General features: G+C 44.1%; 1 protein-coding gene across 1 annotated transcript in view; it reads left to right on the top strand.

Annotated features, from left to right (window-relative positions):
- The first annotated feature begins 5760 nt into the window (after positions 1-5760).
- spata20 (spermatogenesis associated 20) overlaps positions 5761-19246 on the top strand; it is a 64812-nt gene continuing 51326 nt past the window's right edge. The window contains exons 1-8 of the mRNA XM_014179461.3: positions 5761-6370; positions 7135-7278; positions 8352-8571; positions 8683-8826; positions 8998-9199; positions 9396-9526; positions 9695-9799; positions 18297-18371. Coding sequence (XP_014034936.1) covers positions 6168-6370; positions 7135-7278; positions 8352-8571; positions 8683-8826; positions 8998-9199; positions 9396-9526; positions 9695-9799; positions 18297-18371 — 1224 coding nt within the window. The 5' untranslated portion in view covers positions 5761-6167. The remainder of the gene's footprint in view (positions 6371-7134; positions 7279-8351; positions 8572-8682; positions 8827-8997; positions 9200-9395; positions 9527-9694; positions 9800-18296; positions 18372-19246) is intronic.

Consider the following 19246-nt stretch of genomic DNA (forward strand, 5'->3'; position numbering starts at 1 on the left):
TATTTATATAGCCCTTCTTACATCAGCTGATATCACAAAGTGCTGTACAGAAACCCAGCCTAAAACCCCAAACAGCAAGCAATGCAGGTGTAGAAGCACGGTGGCTAGGAAAAACTCCCCAGAAAGGCCAAAACCTAGGAAGAAACCTAGAGAGGAACCAGGCTATGAGGGGTGGCCAGTCCTCTTCTGGCTGTGCCGGGTGGAGATTATAACAGCACATGGCCTAGATGTTCAAATGTTCATAAATGACCAGTATTGTCAAATAATAATAATCATAGTAGTTGTCGAGGGTGCAACAAGTCAGTAACACAAGAGTAAGTGTCAGTTGGCTTTTTCATAGCCGATCTTTGAGAGTATCTCTACCGCTCCTGCTGTCTCTAGAGAGTTGAAAACAGCAGGAGCGGGAGCCTAGAGGAAAGTCTTTGTCCTCAGGCCTGGAGGGAAGCCAAAGTCCTTCCGCTACCTAAGAATTCTAAAGTGGCCTTTACTGGTTCTAAATGCTGACCTATCAGCTTGCTGCCAGCTCTTAGCAAACTGTTGAACAAAACTGTCTGACCAAATACAATGGTATTTCTCTCTCAAAAAATGTACAACAGACTTTTAGCATGCTTATAGAGAAGGGCACTAAACATGTACTGCGCTGACACAAATGACTGATGATTCGTTGAAAGAAATTGATGAGAAGATTGTGGGAGCTGTACTGTTAGATTTCAGCGCAGTCTATGATATTATTGACCTTTCAACCTCTGCCGTATCGTGGATTCAGAGCTCCTGTATCTAACACAACACAGAGGGTTTTCTTTAATGGAAGCTTCTCTAATGTTAAACATGTAAAGTGTGGTGTACCGGAGGGCAGTTCACTTGGCCGTCTACTCTTTTCTTATTTTACAAATGACCTACCACTGGCATTAAACAAAGCCTGTGTGTCCATGTATGCCGATGATTTAACCCTATACGTGTCAGCAACCCTAAACTAAGAGTTGCAGTCTGTTTTGGAATGGGTGGCCAGCAATAAACTGGTCCTGAACATCTCTAAATCTAAGAGCATTGTATTTGGTACAAATCATTCTCTAATTTATAGACCTCAGCTGAATCTGGTAATGAATGGTGTGCTTGTTGAGCAAAATACAGTATATTGATTCAATGGTTGTAAAGACGGGGAAAGGTCTGTCTGTGATAAAGAGGTGCTCTGCTTTTTTGGACACCACACGCCACAAAGCAAGTCCTGCATGCTCTAGTTTTATCTTATCTTGATTATTGTCCAGTCATATGGTCAAGTGATGCAAAGAATGACCTACTTAAGCTGCAGCTGGCCCAGAACAGAGCAGCATGATTTGCTCTTCATTGTAATCAGAGGGCTAATATCAATACTATGCATGCCAGTCTCTCTTGGCTAAGAGTTGAGGAAAGACTGACTGCATCACTTATTTTTTTATAAGAAACATGAATGTGTTGGAAATTCCAGATTGGTTGCATTAGTCAACAGCACTGACACACACTTACCCCTTCAGAACTGCTACCAGGGATCTTTTCACAGTACCCAGGTCCAGAACAAATTCAAGGAAATGTAAAGTATTATATAGAGTCATGATTGAATGGAACTCCCATCTCACGTAGTGCAAGTGAACAGCAAACCTGGTCTCAGAAAACAAATAAAGCAACACCTCACCGCGCAATGCCTCTCAATCAAATGTAATTCATAAAGCCCTTTTTACATCAGCTGATGTAAAAAGGGCTTGTGACCTACTTTTGTGTGTATGTACTGACATGCATGTGATAGATGCATGTACATACATATAATGTATTTAAATTGTAAAGTATTTTGTCTGTAATGTCTTTTTTGTTATGACAGACCCCAGTAAGACTAGTTGTCACCACTGGTGATGGCTAATGGGGATCCTAATAAAATCAAATAAACAGCTTTTGCTGTGTGAGGTTTTTTTAAGTCATGGTCTCTTCACACTTAATTCCTCTCTCTCCTCCCTCTATTTCTCTCTCTCTCTTTTCAGAATGTGGTGAACTGTAACATTAACAAGCCAGTAATGGTCTTCCACATCCACGGACAGGCCTGCACTCTCCCAGCCTCCACCTACATCCTGTAGGTGTGTGTGTGTAGAGCTGAAATAGCCCTGCAGTGACCATAATATTGTTTTGACTAGTTCTCTCTCTCTGCCACCCATACAGTCCCCCTACTATGGCTGACGCACTGGTCTCCATCTGGTAACTCCAACCTGTGAATCCTGGGTGGTATCAGACAGTACTATTCCATCTTCAACAGAGCCCAGAACATGGTGAGCCTTGCCTAGATAAATCGAAGATTGATCAGCGATGGATATCCCGTAAATCCATATGAACAACATTGTGTCTCTCAAGTGCAATATCTATTCTAAAGCAAGTTTGTGATTGGAAGTGAGGCATAGGGCTTTATGTGTATAATTGATTATTAGTTCACCAAAAATGATAAACTAAGGCGTAGCATTATGAGTAGTTTGATGGTCTTCTGTTTGGTTCATACATTGATTATGAATAAAGCATGCACTGCATTATCAAACCAAAAAGAATGTGCACCCATTCCCTTTCCTATAGTGCCACCATGTGGCCAATCATGTAACTACTCAAAGGCCCTAAAGTCAGTGTTGTCAATTTAGCGACTTTATCTCTATATTTAGCCAGTTTCTCTGACCCCTCCAGTGACTTTTAATCGGTAAAAAAAAAGAGGCTAGCAACAAATTCAGCTACTTTCAGGCTGCCTTTGGGGTGTTTTGCCACCGAGAGTTTCTACATTTACATTTTAGCCATTTAGCAGACGCTCTTATCCAGAGCGACATACAGTTAGTTATTCATCTTAAGATAGCTAGGTGGGACAACCACATATCACAGGCATAGTAAGTACACTTTTCCTCAATAAAGTAGCTATCAACAAAGTCAGAGCTAGAAGTGCTGTATATACTTTTTTGTGGGGGGTATTTAAGATACTCTTTGAAGAGGTAGGGTTTCAGGTGTTTTCGGAAGATGGGCAGGGACTCTGCCGTCCTAGCTTCAGAGAGAAACTGGTTCCACCATTGGGGTACCAGGACAGAGAAGTGCTTGGACTGGACTGAGCAGGAGCTGCCCTCCCGTAGGGGTTGCTCAGGTTGGGGTGTAGGGTTTGAGCATAGGCTGAAGGTAGGGAGTGGCAGTTCCTCTTGCTGCTCCATGGGCAAGCACCATGGTCTTGTAGTGAATGCGAGCTTCAACTGGAAGCCAGTGAAGTGTGTGGAGGAGCGGGGTGTCATGAAAGAACTTGGGAAGGTTGAAAACCAGGCAGGCTGCAGCGTTCTGGATAAGTTGCAGGGGTTTGATGGCACAAACAGGGAGGCCAGGCATCAGAGATTTGCACTAGTCCAGACGGGAGATGACAAGTGCCTGGATTAAGACCTGCACCGCTTCCTGTGTGAGGTAGGGTCGTACTCTATGGATGTTGTGCATGAACCTGCAGGAGCGAGTCACTGCTTTGATGTTTGCAGAGAATGACAGGGTGTTGTCCAGTGTCACGCCAAGGTTCTTTGCACTCTGGGAGGGCGACACTGTGGCATTGTCAACCGTGATGGAGAGGTCTTTGAGCGGTCAAGCCTTCCCCAGGAGGAAGAGCAGCTCCGTCTTGTCGAGGTTGTGCTTGAGGTGGTGGGCAGAGATGCGTGTCGCCATCTGGGTGTCAGAAGGGGAAAAAGGAGAAAAGTAGTTGAGTGTCATCCGCATAGCAATGGTAGGAGAGACCGTGTGAGGATATAATGGAGACGAGTGACTTGCTGTATAGAGAGAAGATGAGGGCCTAGGACCAAGCCCTGGGGGACACCAGTAGTGAGAGTATGTAGTGCAGACACAGATCCTCTCCACATCACCTGGTTGGAGCAGCCTGCCAGGTAAGATGCAATTCAAGAGTGTGCAGAGCCTGACACTCTCATCCCTGAGGGTGGAGAGGAGGATCTGATGGTTCACGGTGTCAAAGGCAGCGGATAGATCTAGGAGGATGAGACCAGAGGAGAGAGCGTCAGCTTTGGCAGTGCGGAGAGCCTCCATGACAGAGAGAAGAGCAGTCTCGGTTGAGTGACCCGTCTTGAAGCCTGATTTGTTAGAGTCAAGAAAATTGTTCCGAGAGCGATAATGAGAAAGTTGATCAGAGACATGCTCAAGTGTTTTGGAAAGAAAGGAAAGGCATACAGGTCTATAGTTTTTGATATCAGATGAGTCGAGTGTTGCTTGAGGGGGGCGACAGGCCATTTTGAAGTCAGAGGGGATGCAGCCAGTGGTCAGAGATGAGTTGATGAATGGGAAAAGGTCTCCAGAGATGGGCTGGAGAAAGGAGGAGGGGATGGGGTCGAGCGAGCAGGTTGTTGGGCGGCCATACATCACTAGTCACAGGATTTCATCTGGAGAGAGAGAGAGAGAGAGAGAGAGAGAGAGAGAGAGAGAGAGAGAGAGAGAGAAAGAGAGAGGCGTAGGGTAGTTCTGTGTGAGTGGGACAAGTGGACTCAATAGGCTGAGTGAATGTCATCAATCTTCTTTTCAAAGTGGATGACAAAGTCGTCCACAGAGAGGGAGAAGGGAGGGGGTGGAGGATTAAGGAGGGAGGAGAAGTTAGAAAAGAGAGTTTCCTATTGTTAGAGGTAGAAGCTTGAAATTTAGATTGATAGAAAGTGGCTTTTGCAGCAGATACAGACAAAGAGAAGGTAGAGAGGAGGGAGGGAAAGAATGATAGGTCCTCTGGAAATGTCATTTTCCTCCATTTTCACTCAGCTGCCCGCAGCCCTGTTCTGTAAGCTCGCAGAGTCACTTAGCCATGGAGCAGGAGAGGAGGGCCGAGCCGGCCGGGAGGAAAGGGGACAGTGCGAGTCATAGGATGCGGAAAGGGAGGAGAGTAGGGTCAAAGAGGCAGAATCAGGAGACAGAAGGGAAAAGGATTTAACAGGAGGGAGAAGGATTTAGCAGAAGGAAGAGATGATAGGATAGAAGAGAGAAGTGGGAGAGAGAGCGCGAAGATTGCGACGGCGCATTACCATCTGGGTAGGGGCTGAGTGACTAGGGTTGGAGGAAAGGGAGACAAAAGGAAACAAAAGTGATCAGAGACCTGGGGGGGGTTTGCAGTGAGTGTATTAGTGGTGGTATTGCTTGTCTTGTGAGTTGGAGGGGATTGGGAAAGGGTGAGGTCAAAAGAGGCAAAGAGGGGAAAGAGAGAGTTGGAAAGGAATTAATCGAAGGCAGACAACAGGAGGTTGAAGTCGCCAAGTATGAAGGGTGGTGAGCCATCATCAGGAAATTAGCTTATTAAGGTGTCAAGCTCATTGAGGAACTCAATGGTGAGCGATAGATGACAACAATGTTAAGCTTGAGTGGACAAGTGAAAGTGATGGACAGGTGAGGGGGAGAAAATATAAAATCTCCAGTTAGGAGAAATGAGTAGCCCTGTGCCATCCCCGCGACAACCATTTGCTCTTGGACTATGAGAGAAAACATAGTCAGATGAAGAGAGATCAGCTGGAGTAGCAGTGTCTGGACCTATAGGAGGACAGGCTCATTGTAATGGCTGGAATGGAATTAATGGAACTGAGTCAAACATGTGGTTTCCATATGTTCGATACATTCCATTTATTCAATTTCAGCCATTACAATGAGCCCGTCCTCCTACAGCTCCTCCCACCAGCCTCCTATGACAAATAAAGACTACAAGTATACTTAGCACTATCAGGAGTCCTCTAGCTAAAGAACGAAGCTATAGAATGATGCCTTTGGTAACTTTTCCCACCAAATTCAGACGCAAACGAGAGCGAGAGCAGCTGTCTGTGCAACAGAAGTCACACACACAGGCAAGGACGCACAAGTGGAGGAGATGTGCGGCGGGAGAGGGTGCGAAAACGCTACGTCGGGGACCGCATCTGTACTGCACCAAGGCAAACTGGTGCTGTGACGTCGTCGCGGCAACGGCCAAACATAGTCTAGCGACTTCTAGCGTCAAAACAAGGAGCCAATAGCGATTCTCACAAACAAAACAATAGTTGGCAACACTTCCCAAAGTCAGTGACAAAACTGTCATAGTTGGTTGGTCGGAGAGTTGCACTTGCTGTGTTTAAGCAAAGTAGGCAAACCTCCACTGAGCCAGCCCGCCCTTTGACAAAGCACATTGGATTAAGATGTTAAGACTCGCATGGGCACGGTCGTCGTCAAAAAATAGCCGCGTTGACCCAGCTCGCCTGCTAAGTATCGTTCTCCTGGGAGGTGACAACAAGCCGCACAGCCCAGAACAGAGTCGGGACATCAGCGGGCTGACACCACCCCCTGCCAGCGACAAGTCCCCCTCGCTGCTGAGTCCCAGGACGTCCCAATACTGCTTCAGGTAAAGTAGCTAATGAAAAGAGACATAACGTGACATCTTGCGACTGACTTGTCAAATTAATTGATTAATCGCTAACTAGCTAACGTTAGCTAGCTACAATAATGCAACGATTGATTAGCTGTGGATTACATCATTGTCTCGCGCCTGCCCGGGGAGCTAGCGGGTCACCAAGTGGTCTTGTACGAGCTGTTGTCAGCTAGCTAGCAGGCTAGATGCCATTCGTCCTTGGTCTAGCCAACTAGCTATTTACCCAATTGTAAATAAACCTAATTATACTCTTTGCAGTGTTGACACGATTGCCAGTGAACACTGGACACAACACGGTGATGCTTTACGGTGTGTTCTGCAGTTTGGAGAACTAAAAACCATGCTAGCTAAAAGGCTAGTGTTTTTAGCATGCTTGACAGCCAGCACTGTCTGGTTGTGACAGCTGTCACTTGATAGGGCTCGTGCATGGAGGAAGTAGCTACTGTAGCTAGCTAACTAGCTACAGTAGCTAACGATTATAGTAAGCTGCTACTGTCTAGCCAACATTGATATCATGAAGCACTCATACAATACATGCCAAGTATGCACGCAGTTCACCCAGCAATAACCTTCCTATAAACATAACAACATGTGACTTAGCTAACATGAACAGGTTTGATGGCATTGATGGCACACTCCACATAATGTTATTTTCAGTCAGTCATTTTGTTGTAGTTTACAAACAGTTTACCAATGATGATCAAAGTGCTACCTCTGTGTTTCACTTGAACCACCAGTATGACAAGCAGAGCCAGTCTGAGTATGGCGTCTGGGAGTGAGGGGCAAGGCAGCCCCCCGTCCACCCCCCAGAGACCCCCCAACCGCCTGGGACAGGAGAGGTCCCCTTACCTGCTGCAACACGCACACAACCCAGTGGACTGGTAGGTTAGACACACACACAATCCGTGGACTGGTGGGTTAGAACACACACACACACACACACACACACACACACAATCCGTGGACTGGTGGGTTAGAACACACACACACACACACACACACACACACACAACCCGGTGGACTGGTGGGTTAGACACACACACACAATCCGTGGACTGGAGGGTTAGTCCACATTATTCTCTTTCACCAGTAGGCTAAAACCTAATGAACTAAACTGAACAGAAATATAAATACAACATGTAAAGCATTGGTCCCATGTTTCATGAGCTGAATTATTATTCTCCCATATTATTATTCTCCCATATGCACAAAAAGCTTATTTCTCCCAAAATTTGTCCACACTTTTTTATATCCCTGCTAGTGAGCAGTTCTCCTTTTCCAAGATAATTCATCCACTTGACAGGTGTGGCATATCAAGAAGCTGATTAAACAGCTTGATCATTACACAGGTGCCCCTTGTGCTGGGGACAATAAAAGGCCACTTTAAAATGTGCACTTTTGTCACACAACACAATGCCACAGATGTCTCAAGTTTTGAGGGAGCGTACAATTGGCAGGCTGACCGCAGGAATGTCTACCAGAGCTGTTGCCAGATAATTTAATGTTCATTTCTCTACCATCAACGTCGTTTTAGAGAATTTGGCAGTACGTCCAACAGGACTCACAACCGCAGACCATGTGTAACCATGCCAGCCCAGGACCTCCACATCCGGCTTCTTCACCTGTGGGGGGTTGGGGGTGGTGCTGAGGAGTATTTGTGTCTGTAATAAAGCCATTTTGTGGGGGGAAAACACATTCTGATTGGCTGGACCTGGCTCCCCAGTGGGTGGCCCTGTGCCCTTCCAGGCTCACCAATGGCTGCACCCCTGCCCAGTCATGTGAAATCCATAGATTAGGGCCTAATGCTTTTATTTCAATTGACTGATTTCCTTATGAACTGTAATTCACCAAAGCCTTTGAAATTGTTGCATGTTGCGTTTTTATATTTTTGTTCAGTATATGTAAACTAATATAAGAGTGCCAGTTAAATACATTAATCTATCCCACCTCCCAGGTATCCATGGGGACAAGAGGCGTTTGACAAAGCCAGGAGTGAAGACAAGCCTATCTTCCTGTCAGTGGGCTACTCTACGTGTCACTGGTGTCATGTGATGGAGAGAGAGTCCTTCGAGGACGAGGAGATCGGAAAGACCCTCAGTGACAACTTTGTCTGTATTAAAGTTGACCGCGAAGAGAGACCTGATGTGGACAAGGTCTACATGACCTTCGTGCAGGTGTGTGTGTGTGGCTGTGTATGTTTGTGTGCCTGTGTGTGTGAACATGTAGTAATCAAGTCCCCATATCTGCTGTGTTTGTTAATCTGTGTTGCTGTCCCTGGTCTCTAGGCAACCAGCGGAGGTGGTGGTTGGCCGATGAGTGTGTGGCTGACCCCTGACCTACGACCTTTCATTGGGGGCACCTACTTCCCCCCAAAGGACAGTGGCCGGAGACCTGGACTCAAAACTGTCTTGACCAGAATTATGGAGCAGGTAATAACAATGTCCAAGCTGTATTTGAACTCTACAAATACAGCACTTCACAAAGTTCATATGTTTGTATTCAGTAGCCTACATGGATATGCCAAGTGGCTTATGGGGTGTGTGAGTGGCAAAGATATTAGTGCTGTAGCAACCGTGTGTGTGTGTTCCGCTCTCTCTCAGTGGCAGGATAACCGTGAAGCATTGGAGTCAAGTGGTGAGAGAGTTATAGAAGCTCTGAAGAAGGGAACCTCTATCGCAGCTAACCCCGGGGAAACCCCACCCCCAGCCCATGATGTGGCCAATCGCTGCTTCGTACAGCTCGCACACTCCTATGAGGAGGAATATGGTGGATTCAGGGATGCACCCAAGTTCCCCTCACCAGGTACATACGCACACAGGAGTTCTCCAGTTCTTTCTTTTTGTCTTTGCGTCTCTGTCTGTCTGACCGTTGCTCTCTCTCCTCTTTCTATCTCACGGTCTCTTTCTCTCTCTTTCCCCCTTTCTTTCTGCCTCTCTCTCTCTCTCTCTCTCTCTCTCTCTCTCTCTCTCTCTCTCTCTCTCTCTTTCTCTTTCTGTAGTGAATCTGATGTTCCTTATGTCGTTCTGGTCTGTGAACCGTTCGTCCACTGAGGGATCCGAGGCGCTCCAGATGACCCTACACACACTCCGCATGATGGCCCTGGGGGGTATCCACGACCATGTGGCACAGGTACACACTCTCATTCACACTAACGCCACTTTTGCATCATTCCTAGGACATGCTACTCCACTACACACAGCACACCACAACACAGTTGGCATGAGCAGGAGTAGAACGTTTATGTTGTATTTCTCATTCGTTTATTTCTTTCTCTCTCTCCATCTTCCTCTCTCACAGGGGTTCCATCGTTACTCTACAGACTCATCCTGGCATGTTCCCCACTTTGAGAAGATGCTTTATGACCAGGCCCAGCTGGCTGTGGTCTACATCAGCGCCTACCAGGTGTGTGCATGCGTGTGTTTGTGTGGCAGCCACATCATTTAACCCGTCTATACCATAATCGTTTTCCTGCCAAAAAAGTCTTAGTCAGCAGAATTCGCCTAGATTAATAAACTCTGTTAGGGGATGTCACATCATGTGAGGGGTATGTATAGCAATGAGAACCACTGCCGCAAAGCGTGCAATATTTTACAGCGAAACCTGCAGCAGAAGCGAACCTCTTCGTCCGCGGGAGGCTACAATAACTTAGTTTCCCGGGGAAGCTGTGAAGTGAGCTGTAGCCTCCCGGGGAAGCTGTGAAGTGAGCTGTAGCCTCCCGGGGAAGCTGTGAAGTGAGCTGTAGCCTCCCGGGGAAGCTGTGAAGTGAGCTGTAGCCTCCCGGGGAAGCTGTGAAGTGAGCTTTAGCCTCCCGGGGAAGCTGTGAAGTGAGCTGTAACATATTGTGTAATTGTGTGTGAGTCTGTATGCATAGTAATTATAAGGATACATATTTCGGTAAATTTTGCTGCCGACTAACGGCTCATTAACCGGTCAACAAACGGTAAAACAAATGTCAAACAGTAAAATGATGCGACCAACAGAAAATACTATGCATGCATACAAGAAATTAACATTTTTCAATAAGAGCTTAATGAAAACATACTACAATAGCAAGCCTATCGTCTTAGTCAAAAAGGCTCTAGCCAATTATTGAACATGCAACTTCTGTAATGCAGCTAATAAAAGCAAGATGGCGCTGACAGAGAGGGTGACCTCGCTTCTAGTCCTTAGGAAACTATGCAGTATTTTTTTTTTTATGTATTATCTCTTACATTGTTAGCCCCGAAAATCTTAAGTGTTATTACATACAGCCGGGAAGAACTATTGGATATCAGAGCGACATCAACTTACCAACATGACGACCAGGAATACGACTTTCCCGAAGCGCATCCTTTGTTCGCACCACCACCCAGGGCATTGGATCTCATTCCAGAGGCCGACCTAAAACAACGTCACCGCAGAAGAGGTAGATGGAGCGGCCTCCTTGTCAGACTTCGGAGGCGTGCACACCACCCACCTCTTCCGAGTATATTACTCTCCAATGTCCAGTCTCTAGATAACAAGGTAGACAAAATTAGGGCAAGGGTTGCTTTCCAGAGACATACTCTGTTTCAAGGAAACATGGCTCTCTCGGGATATGTTGTCGGAGTCGGTACAGCCACCGGGATTTTTTATGAGTCGTGCCAACAGAAATTAACATCTCTCTGGGAAGAAGGGCGGGGGGTGTATGCCCCATGATTAATGACTCATGGTGTAATCATAACAACATACAGGAACTCAAGTCCTTTTGTTCACCTGACCTGACAATCAAATGCCGACCATATTATCTCCCAAGAGAATTCTCATTGGTTATTGTCACAGCCGTGTATATCCCCCCCCCTCAAGCCGATACCACGACGGCCCTCAAGGAACTTCACTGTACTCTACGCAAACTGGAAACCATATATCCTGAGGCTGCATTTATTGTAGCTGGGGATTTTAACCTGTCTGGGCTAGGGGGCAGTATTTTCACGGCCGGATGAAAAACATACCCAATTTAAACAGGTTACTACTCTGGCCCAGAAACTAGAATATGCATATTATTAGTAGATTTGGATAGGAAACACTCTGAAGTTTCTAAAACTGTTTGAATGGTGTCTGTGAGTATAACAGAACTCATATGGCAGGCAAAAACCTGAGAAAAAGTCAACCAGGAACTGGAGGATCTGAGAATTGTAGTTCTTTCTAGTCCCTTTCGAAACTACAGTATCTGTGGGGTTACGTTGCACTTCCTAAGGCTTCCATTGGCTGTCAAAAGCCTTCAGAAAGTGGTTTGAGCATTCTCCTGTCACTGGGCAGATAATAGGAGCTCAGTTTCTGAGTGGACTGCCTGGCAACAAAGGGATTGGATATGCGCGGTCACGCTGTTCCTTCTTTTTCTCCTTCAATGAATACGCTATTGTCCGGTTGGAATATTATCGCAATTTTACGTTAAAAATACCACAAAGATTGATTTTAAACAGCGTTTGACATGCTTCTAAGTACGGTAATGGAACATTTTGAGGGCGGGTGAGGGCCTTGTATGCATCGTGGAAGTTAGAGTAGCAGTGATCCAGTGTATTGCCCGCACAAGTGCTACAATCAATATGCTGATAGAATTTAGGTAGCCTTGTTCTCAAATTTGCTTGTTAACTTCTATGGGCTAACCTGCGGGACACAGCCAGTGAAATATCAGGGCGGCAAATTCAAAAACAACAAAATGTCATAATTCAACTTTCTCAAACATACAACTATTTTACACCATTTTAAAGATACACTTCTCCTTGATGTAACCACATTGTCCTATTTCAAAAAGGCTTTACAGCGAAAGCAAAACATTAGATTATGTTAGGAGAGTACATAGACAAAAATAATCACACAGCCATTTTCCAGGCAAGGACATGTGTCAATAAAACCCAAAACACAGCTAAATGAAGCACTAACCTTTGACGATCTTCATCAGATGACACTCCTAGGACATTATATTACACAATACATGTATCTTTTATTCGATAAAGTTCATATTTATATCCAAAATCAACATTTTACATTGGCGCGTGATGTTCAGACAATGTATTCCCACCAAAACCTCCGGTGAATGTGCACATCAATTTACAAAAATACTCATCATAAACGTTGACAAAATATATAACAATTATTTAAAGAATTACAGACTACTCCTGGATGCAACCGCTTTGTCATATTTTAAAATAGCTTTACGGCGAAAGCACATTTTTCAATATTCTGAGTACATAGCTCAGCCATCACAGAGAGCTATACAGACACCCGCCAAGTTCGAGGCAACCTAAACTCAGAATTAGTATTAGAAATATTCTCTTACCTTTGCTGATCTTTGTCAGAATGCACTCCCAGGACTGCTACTTCCACAAGAAATGTTGTTTTTGTTCGAAATAATACATATTTATGTCCAAATACATCCGTTTTGTTCATGCGTTCAGAGCACTATCCAAAGGCATAACGCGCAAGCGCGGTACCAGAGACGAAAGTGAAAATGTTCCATTACCGTACTTAGAAGCATGTCAAACGCTGTTTAAAATCAATCTTTATGGTATTTTTTACGTAAAATTGCAATAATATTCCAACCGGACAATAGCGTATTCATTCAAGGAGAAAAAGAAGGAACGGCGCACTCGTGTGACCTCGCATATCCAATCCCTTTGTCCACAGGTAGTCCACTCAGAAACTGAGCTCCTTTTATCTGCCCAGTAACAGGAGAAGGCTGAAACAACTTTCTGAAGGCTTTTGACAGCCAATGGAAGCCTTAGGAAGTGCAACGTAACCCCACAGATACTGTAGTTTCGAAAGGGACTAGAAAGAACTACAATTCTCAGATCCTCCACTTCCTGGTTGACTTTTTCTCAGGCTTTTGCCTGCCATATGAGTTCTGTTATACTCACAGACACCATTCAAACAGTTTTAGAAACTTCAGAGTGTTTCCTATCCAAATCTACTAATAATATGCATATTCTAGTTTCTGGGCCAGAGTAGTAACCTGTTTAAATTGGGTACGTTTTTCATCCGGCCGTGAAAATACTGCCCCCTAGCCCAGACAGGTTAAACAGCCATCACTAACACAGAGAGGCTGCTGCCTACATACAGACTTGAAATCATTGGCCACTTTAATAAATGGATCACTAGTCACTTTAATAATGTTTACATATCTTGCATTACTCATCTCATATGTATATACTATATTTTATACCATCTATTGCATCTTTCCTATTCCGCTCGGTCATCGCTCATCCATATATTTATATGTATATATTGTTATTCCATCCCTTTACTTAGATTTGTGTGTATTCGGTAGTTGTTGTGGAATTGTTAGATTACTTGTGTTAGCAGTTGATGTTACTCTTCAATAACACAGACTCCAAAGCAAATCAGGGGGAGGAAAATAGGTGTATTCAAAGAGAACAAATCATGCAGGGAGGTAGATGTTCATGCTCCCCTGTCCTCAGTTATTCTCCTCTGGGATTCTCTCCACAGAACAAAGGGACAGGATGTAATTTTATAACCCAGCCATAGCCTGTGGTTGACCAATTAGAATTCCTTGCAATAAAACTCAGCCAATGGCCAAATAACGAGTATCCTATTTTAGGTTCAATGTATAAACAATTTGAACCATTGAGAACTTGCTATGAGTCCCGGACTGAAATTCCTCCCATGTCTCTGACCCATTGATATTACAGAAAAAAACACTATTTCCATTTATCGTTAGTACTCTCTTGTCCTCTGCATTGTGTATTTATCTTGAAATATTCTTACATTCCCCCGTAGACCATTTTAAAAAGAAATATACTTAAAATGTATTTTTAGAAAACAATAGAAAACATTTTTTTTAAATAGACAGTATAAAAAACATTAGCAGTAAGCATAAAATAATTTACATTAAACACCTTGCATTTCTATAAAACACAAAGGGCATATTTTACTTGCTGTTACATTAAGAAATAGATTTCAAACAAAGTTATAGAAAGTAAGTATTAACAGGTGTAATGATGATGTCCCTTACGATTCCTACCACATCCTGTATTAGGAGGAACTCACACAAAATAATAATTGTATTCAAGACAATAATATTCAATCATCCTATTGACAAGGTAATCATTCACCAAGTCCTTTAAAAGTGACCAGCTCTTCCACACTGGTATCAGACCCACATAGATAACTATTAGATAATATGTTCTGGCAGTCTGCCGGTAGTGAGGAATTATTTTTCCGTTCCACTGGTTGATAAGGACTTCTCTAATGAACACTTCACCGGTGATCTTGTATCATTTCAGGTACAGACGGTAGATTCTGATAATCTGTAACAAAGGAAACAAAAAAGTGAAAGTAACATGTCCTGGTTTCAAGAGAGATTGATATTTCACATATATTTCCTTAAGTAAGCATGTACCGATTTTCAGGAAACCGTTGGACATTTCACCTAGATATCCCTAATATGATGACTGCTGTATACAACATAGAAGCTTATCAGGTTCTGGTCATCTTACTATGCTTCTTCACCCGAGATTGATTAGCAATTAGGGGCCAATCAGTTCTTTATTCTCCAGGCTCCGCTTTGCCATCAAAATGGACAACCTTGCAATGAGTGACATGTATCCATCGTGAATTTCCCTGGACTTTCACAGCTTTTTTATTTTTTTATTTTTTATATTTCACCTTTATTTAACCAGGTAGGCAAGTTGAGAACAAGTTCTCATTTACAATTGCGACCTGGCCTGCTGACCTCGTTATGAGCAAAACTTGATAAGGACCTTCCCATTTTGGCCCTAATGTGTCTGTTACATATTTTTTTACCATCACCCACTGTCCTGGTTCTACGTCATGTCCCCCCTCGGGAGTTATTCCCAACGCCTCTTTTACTTGTCTGTCTGCTTCCCCTACTGCATTAGAGAGTTGTATGCAATAGTTAAGCATTGTCCCACTCAAAGTGAACGTCTGCTTTTCTCAAATCTAACGTGCCTGGTAGTGACATGGGTCGACCTGTGACGACCTCAAACGGACTCAACCCTGTGGTTTTGTTATGTGTTTCCCGTAATCTACATAATACCGTAGGCAATGCATCCGGCCATGCCATTCCTTGATGCATCTTTGAAAGTCTCTCTTTCAAAACTCAATTTATGCATTCTACCTGTCCACTCGATTGAGGATGATAAGGGCAGTGCAGTTGCCAGTCTATGTTCAGAAGACGAGCTACCTCCTGACACGCTTTTCCTGTGAAATTAGTACCTTGGTCTAATTGTTCCGGAAATGCCCATCTGGGAATGATTTCTCGAATCAGAATTTTAGCTGTGTGTTGTGCAGTTCCTTTCTTAGTAGGGTAGGCTTCAACCTTCAAGGCTTTTACTGTGAGAAACGATCAACGACCAGCACAACTTCGTGTCCTTTACATTTGGGCAGAGTGATGTAATCAAGCTGTAGATGTCTGAAGGGTCCGGTTGGGGCAGGCGCTCGTCGTGTCTGTACTTGCACTCGTCCTTTGGTGTTGTTTTCCATACAAATGTTGCAATTCGCCACAACAGCCTCAGCCTCTTTCCGCACACCAGGTCTCCACCATTTGCCCACACAACGATAAACTATCTTGTCCACAACAATGTGTCCCAGAGAGTGGATCTGTGTCATCAAGTAGGGTAGGAGTGCATTTGGCACTACACATCTCAGGTTGCATTTCCACACATCTTCTTGATTGAGTTTGCGTCCTGCAGCCATCCATTCCCACACTTCATCTTTTGGTGCACTGCTTTGCATATCTTTAATGTCTTGCAATGTGTCCAAGGTGTAGCTCCTAATCAGTTTAGGTGACAGAGATGTTCTCTTGGCAGCCGCCTTGGCAGCTTTGTCAGCTAAATCATTACCTTTACTCTCGTCTGTAAAGATTTTTCCATGTGCATTTTCAAAATTGCAACTTGTCCAGGTAACTGGTAGAGCCATCACCTCTGGTCCATTCTTCACAGGAGCTCCCAGTGATGTCATGAATCCTGTTTTTCCATATTTTTCCAAAATCATGGGTAACGCCAGAAGCATACCTTGAGTCTGTGTAGATATGTTTTTCCTTCAGCCTGTTTGCATGCTTCTGTCAAAGCCACCAATTCTGCCACCTGTGCTGATGTTTCTGCAGGTAACGTGCCTGTCACTATCACATTGTCCATTGTAGGAACTACCCAGCCTGCCTTCCTCACCCCCCCTCCACAATGCTTGAACCGTCTGTGTATGAGATAAACTCAGGGTTTTCCAACAGATGCCACTTAGTAAACCCATCAGAGAGCTGATCCAAAACCAACTCACAACAGTCGTGTTCAAGTAATGTGGTGTCTGTAGGATACATCAGAGTAGCTGGATTACATGGTGTGCCACGTTGTATGAGGATGTTCAGAGCTTCCAAAACAGTTGGAGGCTCCATTTCTTCCAACGAGCAGCTGTGACCTGTGCAGCTGGATTCATTGTCAAAAGAGTATGAACAGCATTTTGGCAGAATGTGTCTTTTCAACTATACCCATGTCCCATAGATCTTTAATCAGTACTTTAATAGCATCCATAGCTTCCTTGCTAATGGGATATTGTTTTGTGCAAGGTGGGGCAACACCTGACAAGCACACTGGTTCCATATCCAAAGTTCCACACTCATTTTTCTTCTTAGTCCAAATAGGATGGTTCTGAACTGTAGATCCCTGCAGTTGTCTAATTTCCACGTTTCCTTCCCTTCAGAGATGTTCAGTGTAGAGTCAAGTTGCATAATAACATCAAGACCTAAAATAGGTTGTTCAAATGAGCCTATCCACACCCCTTATTTTCAAAATATTCTTACACCTGTTAAATATTACTGTACTGCCGAAACTAGAAGCACAAGCATTTCGCTACACTCGCAATAACATCTGCTAACCATGTGTACGTGACCGCTAAAATTTGATAACATTATTTTCAACCATTTGCCAAAATGCAATTAGTGGAAAACACCCTTCTAAACAGCACACCTAATGCGAACGGTTCAATGTGACAAAAATTTTAATCTCGGTTAGAAACTAATGGCAACAACTAGGATGGGTTGCTAATATGACTAGGATTGTGCCTTTTCGCTTCTGGACAACGAAAGAAAGTTGATATGCAAACCAATACAACAGGAGAGAAACGCTGGTTAATGGCTGGAGGAAGTTTTTATAAAATAATTCACATTTATGGTTGGATTTTGGCCAGGCTACTCTGCCTCATTATTTGAAGTAAAGTAAACCGTTGATGTTTCAAACAATTATACTGCCTCAAGCTCACATTGTAAAGTGGTGGGTGATGCGCTGATAACCTGCCAACCATTGACTATAGCCTACAGTATGCACAAGAATAGTGATTAGGATTCACACTTTTTATGAGTTGAGATATGGTAGCTCTTTTTAATCGTGGCCATCAAAATGTTTTTTAACCTATAGACCAATAAGCACGACCGGTCAAATGTATTTTCAGCGGCTAACCGTTATACCTAATAGCAATGTATAGGACCATAGACGTGTCCCTTACCTTGTTGGTGGTACAGTAGAATAAATCAACACTGTAGAATACACCAACAAGACTGTCCTCTTCACTGATGTATTTTTCCAGCCTCGATGCGTAATATAGGGATATATAGGTCCTGTATTTGGGAGGTGTGCGACCAAGAGGTTGTTTTTTATAGAAGGTGTTCTACAGTGATTGGCTCAGAATACAGTTGTGATACAGGTGAGTTATCATTGCTATATGTTGTTGTGGGTGCAGGTCTCAGGAGACTGGTGCAATATTGTTAATTACAGTAGCGTGTGGTTGGTTGGGTTCCGGTTATGTAACAGTTGCAGTGTGATATGTTGTCTTCTCTGGGTGCAGGCCTGGTTGTGGTCTGCTTGTGTCATGGTTGCAGTGTGGTTTTGTGATATGTTGTCTTGTGTGGGTGCAGGTGTCGGGGGAGCAAGTCTTTGCTGATGTGGCCCGGGACATTCTCCTCTATGTCTCCAGAGACCTCAGTGACAAGGTGAGCCATCTCCCTCCTACCTCATTAACACCACTGTGTGTGTGTGTGTGTGTGTGTGTGTGTGTGTGTGTGTGTGTGTGTGTGTGTGCGCATGCGCATGTGGGGGCATGTGTGTGAGGGCCAGGTATCGCACTCTTTTAAAAAATGCCCCTGGATTACTATCAAGGTCAACCTGTTTCTCCCTCCCCCTGTTCCCTGCTCAGGCAAGGCGGTGGCCATCTTAGTTTGATTAATGTCTCGTCAGCCCACACAATTAAAACCACACTCATTGAGATCATTCTATTCACCAAGATTTATTATGTAATTATACGGTAAGGAATTACGCAAGGAAGGTAATTTACCACGGACACTGTTTCTTTTATACAGCTGCCTCAGTACAGGGCTTTCCCTCGAAAGCTCAGAGTCATTGTCGCAGAGAGAATACAGAGAATGTGCAGGCAATGGACAATAGAGTTGGCCTGAATTTTCCTTGTTTCTGGTTAATTTACCTACTGTTACACGGAGTAGTTGCATGTTATCTACCTTTAATCTCATGTGATGTGGGCACAAACAGCAGTTGATGAGTGAAACTTTTTTTTTTCTTCACACAATTATTAGGTAATAAGTTAAGTAGTTTAGACAGCACTACAGCTAGCTAGCACTTCCACACTCCAATTCCCTAGGGGGCAGCAGCTACCTTGTCCAGATGCTGAGCCTGGTTGATAAGCACATCAGGTGCTTCCAATTAGGGTGGTCGTCGGTCAGAGTCCCAGCTTGCAAGCCGTGAGGCTGCTGATTTTGTTTTGTGGCCATGAGGCCTTTCCTTTGTTTTTGAGTCTTTTAGTTTCGGCATGCCTTTTAGTTTTTTTATTTATGTTTCGCCACAACAAATAATA

The sequence above is a fragment of the Salmo salar genome, chromosome 28 (assembly GCF_965601325.2).
Source record: "Salmo salar chromosome 28, fSalSal1, whole genome shotgun sequence".
Classification (NCBI taxonomy): Eukaryota; Metazoa; Chordata; class Actinopteri; order Salmoniformes; family Salmonidae; genus Salmo; species Salmo salar.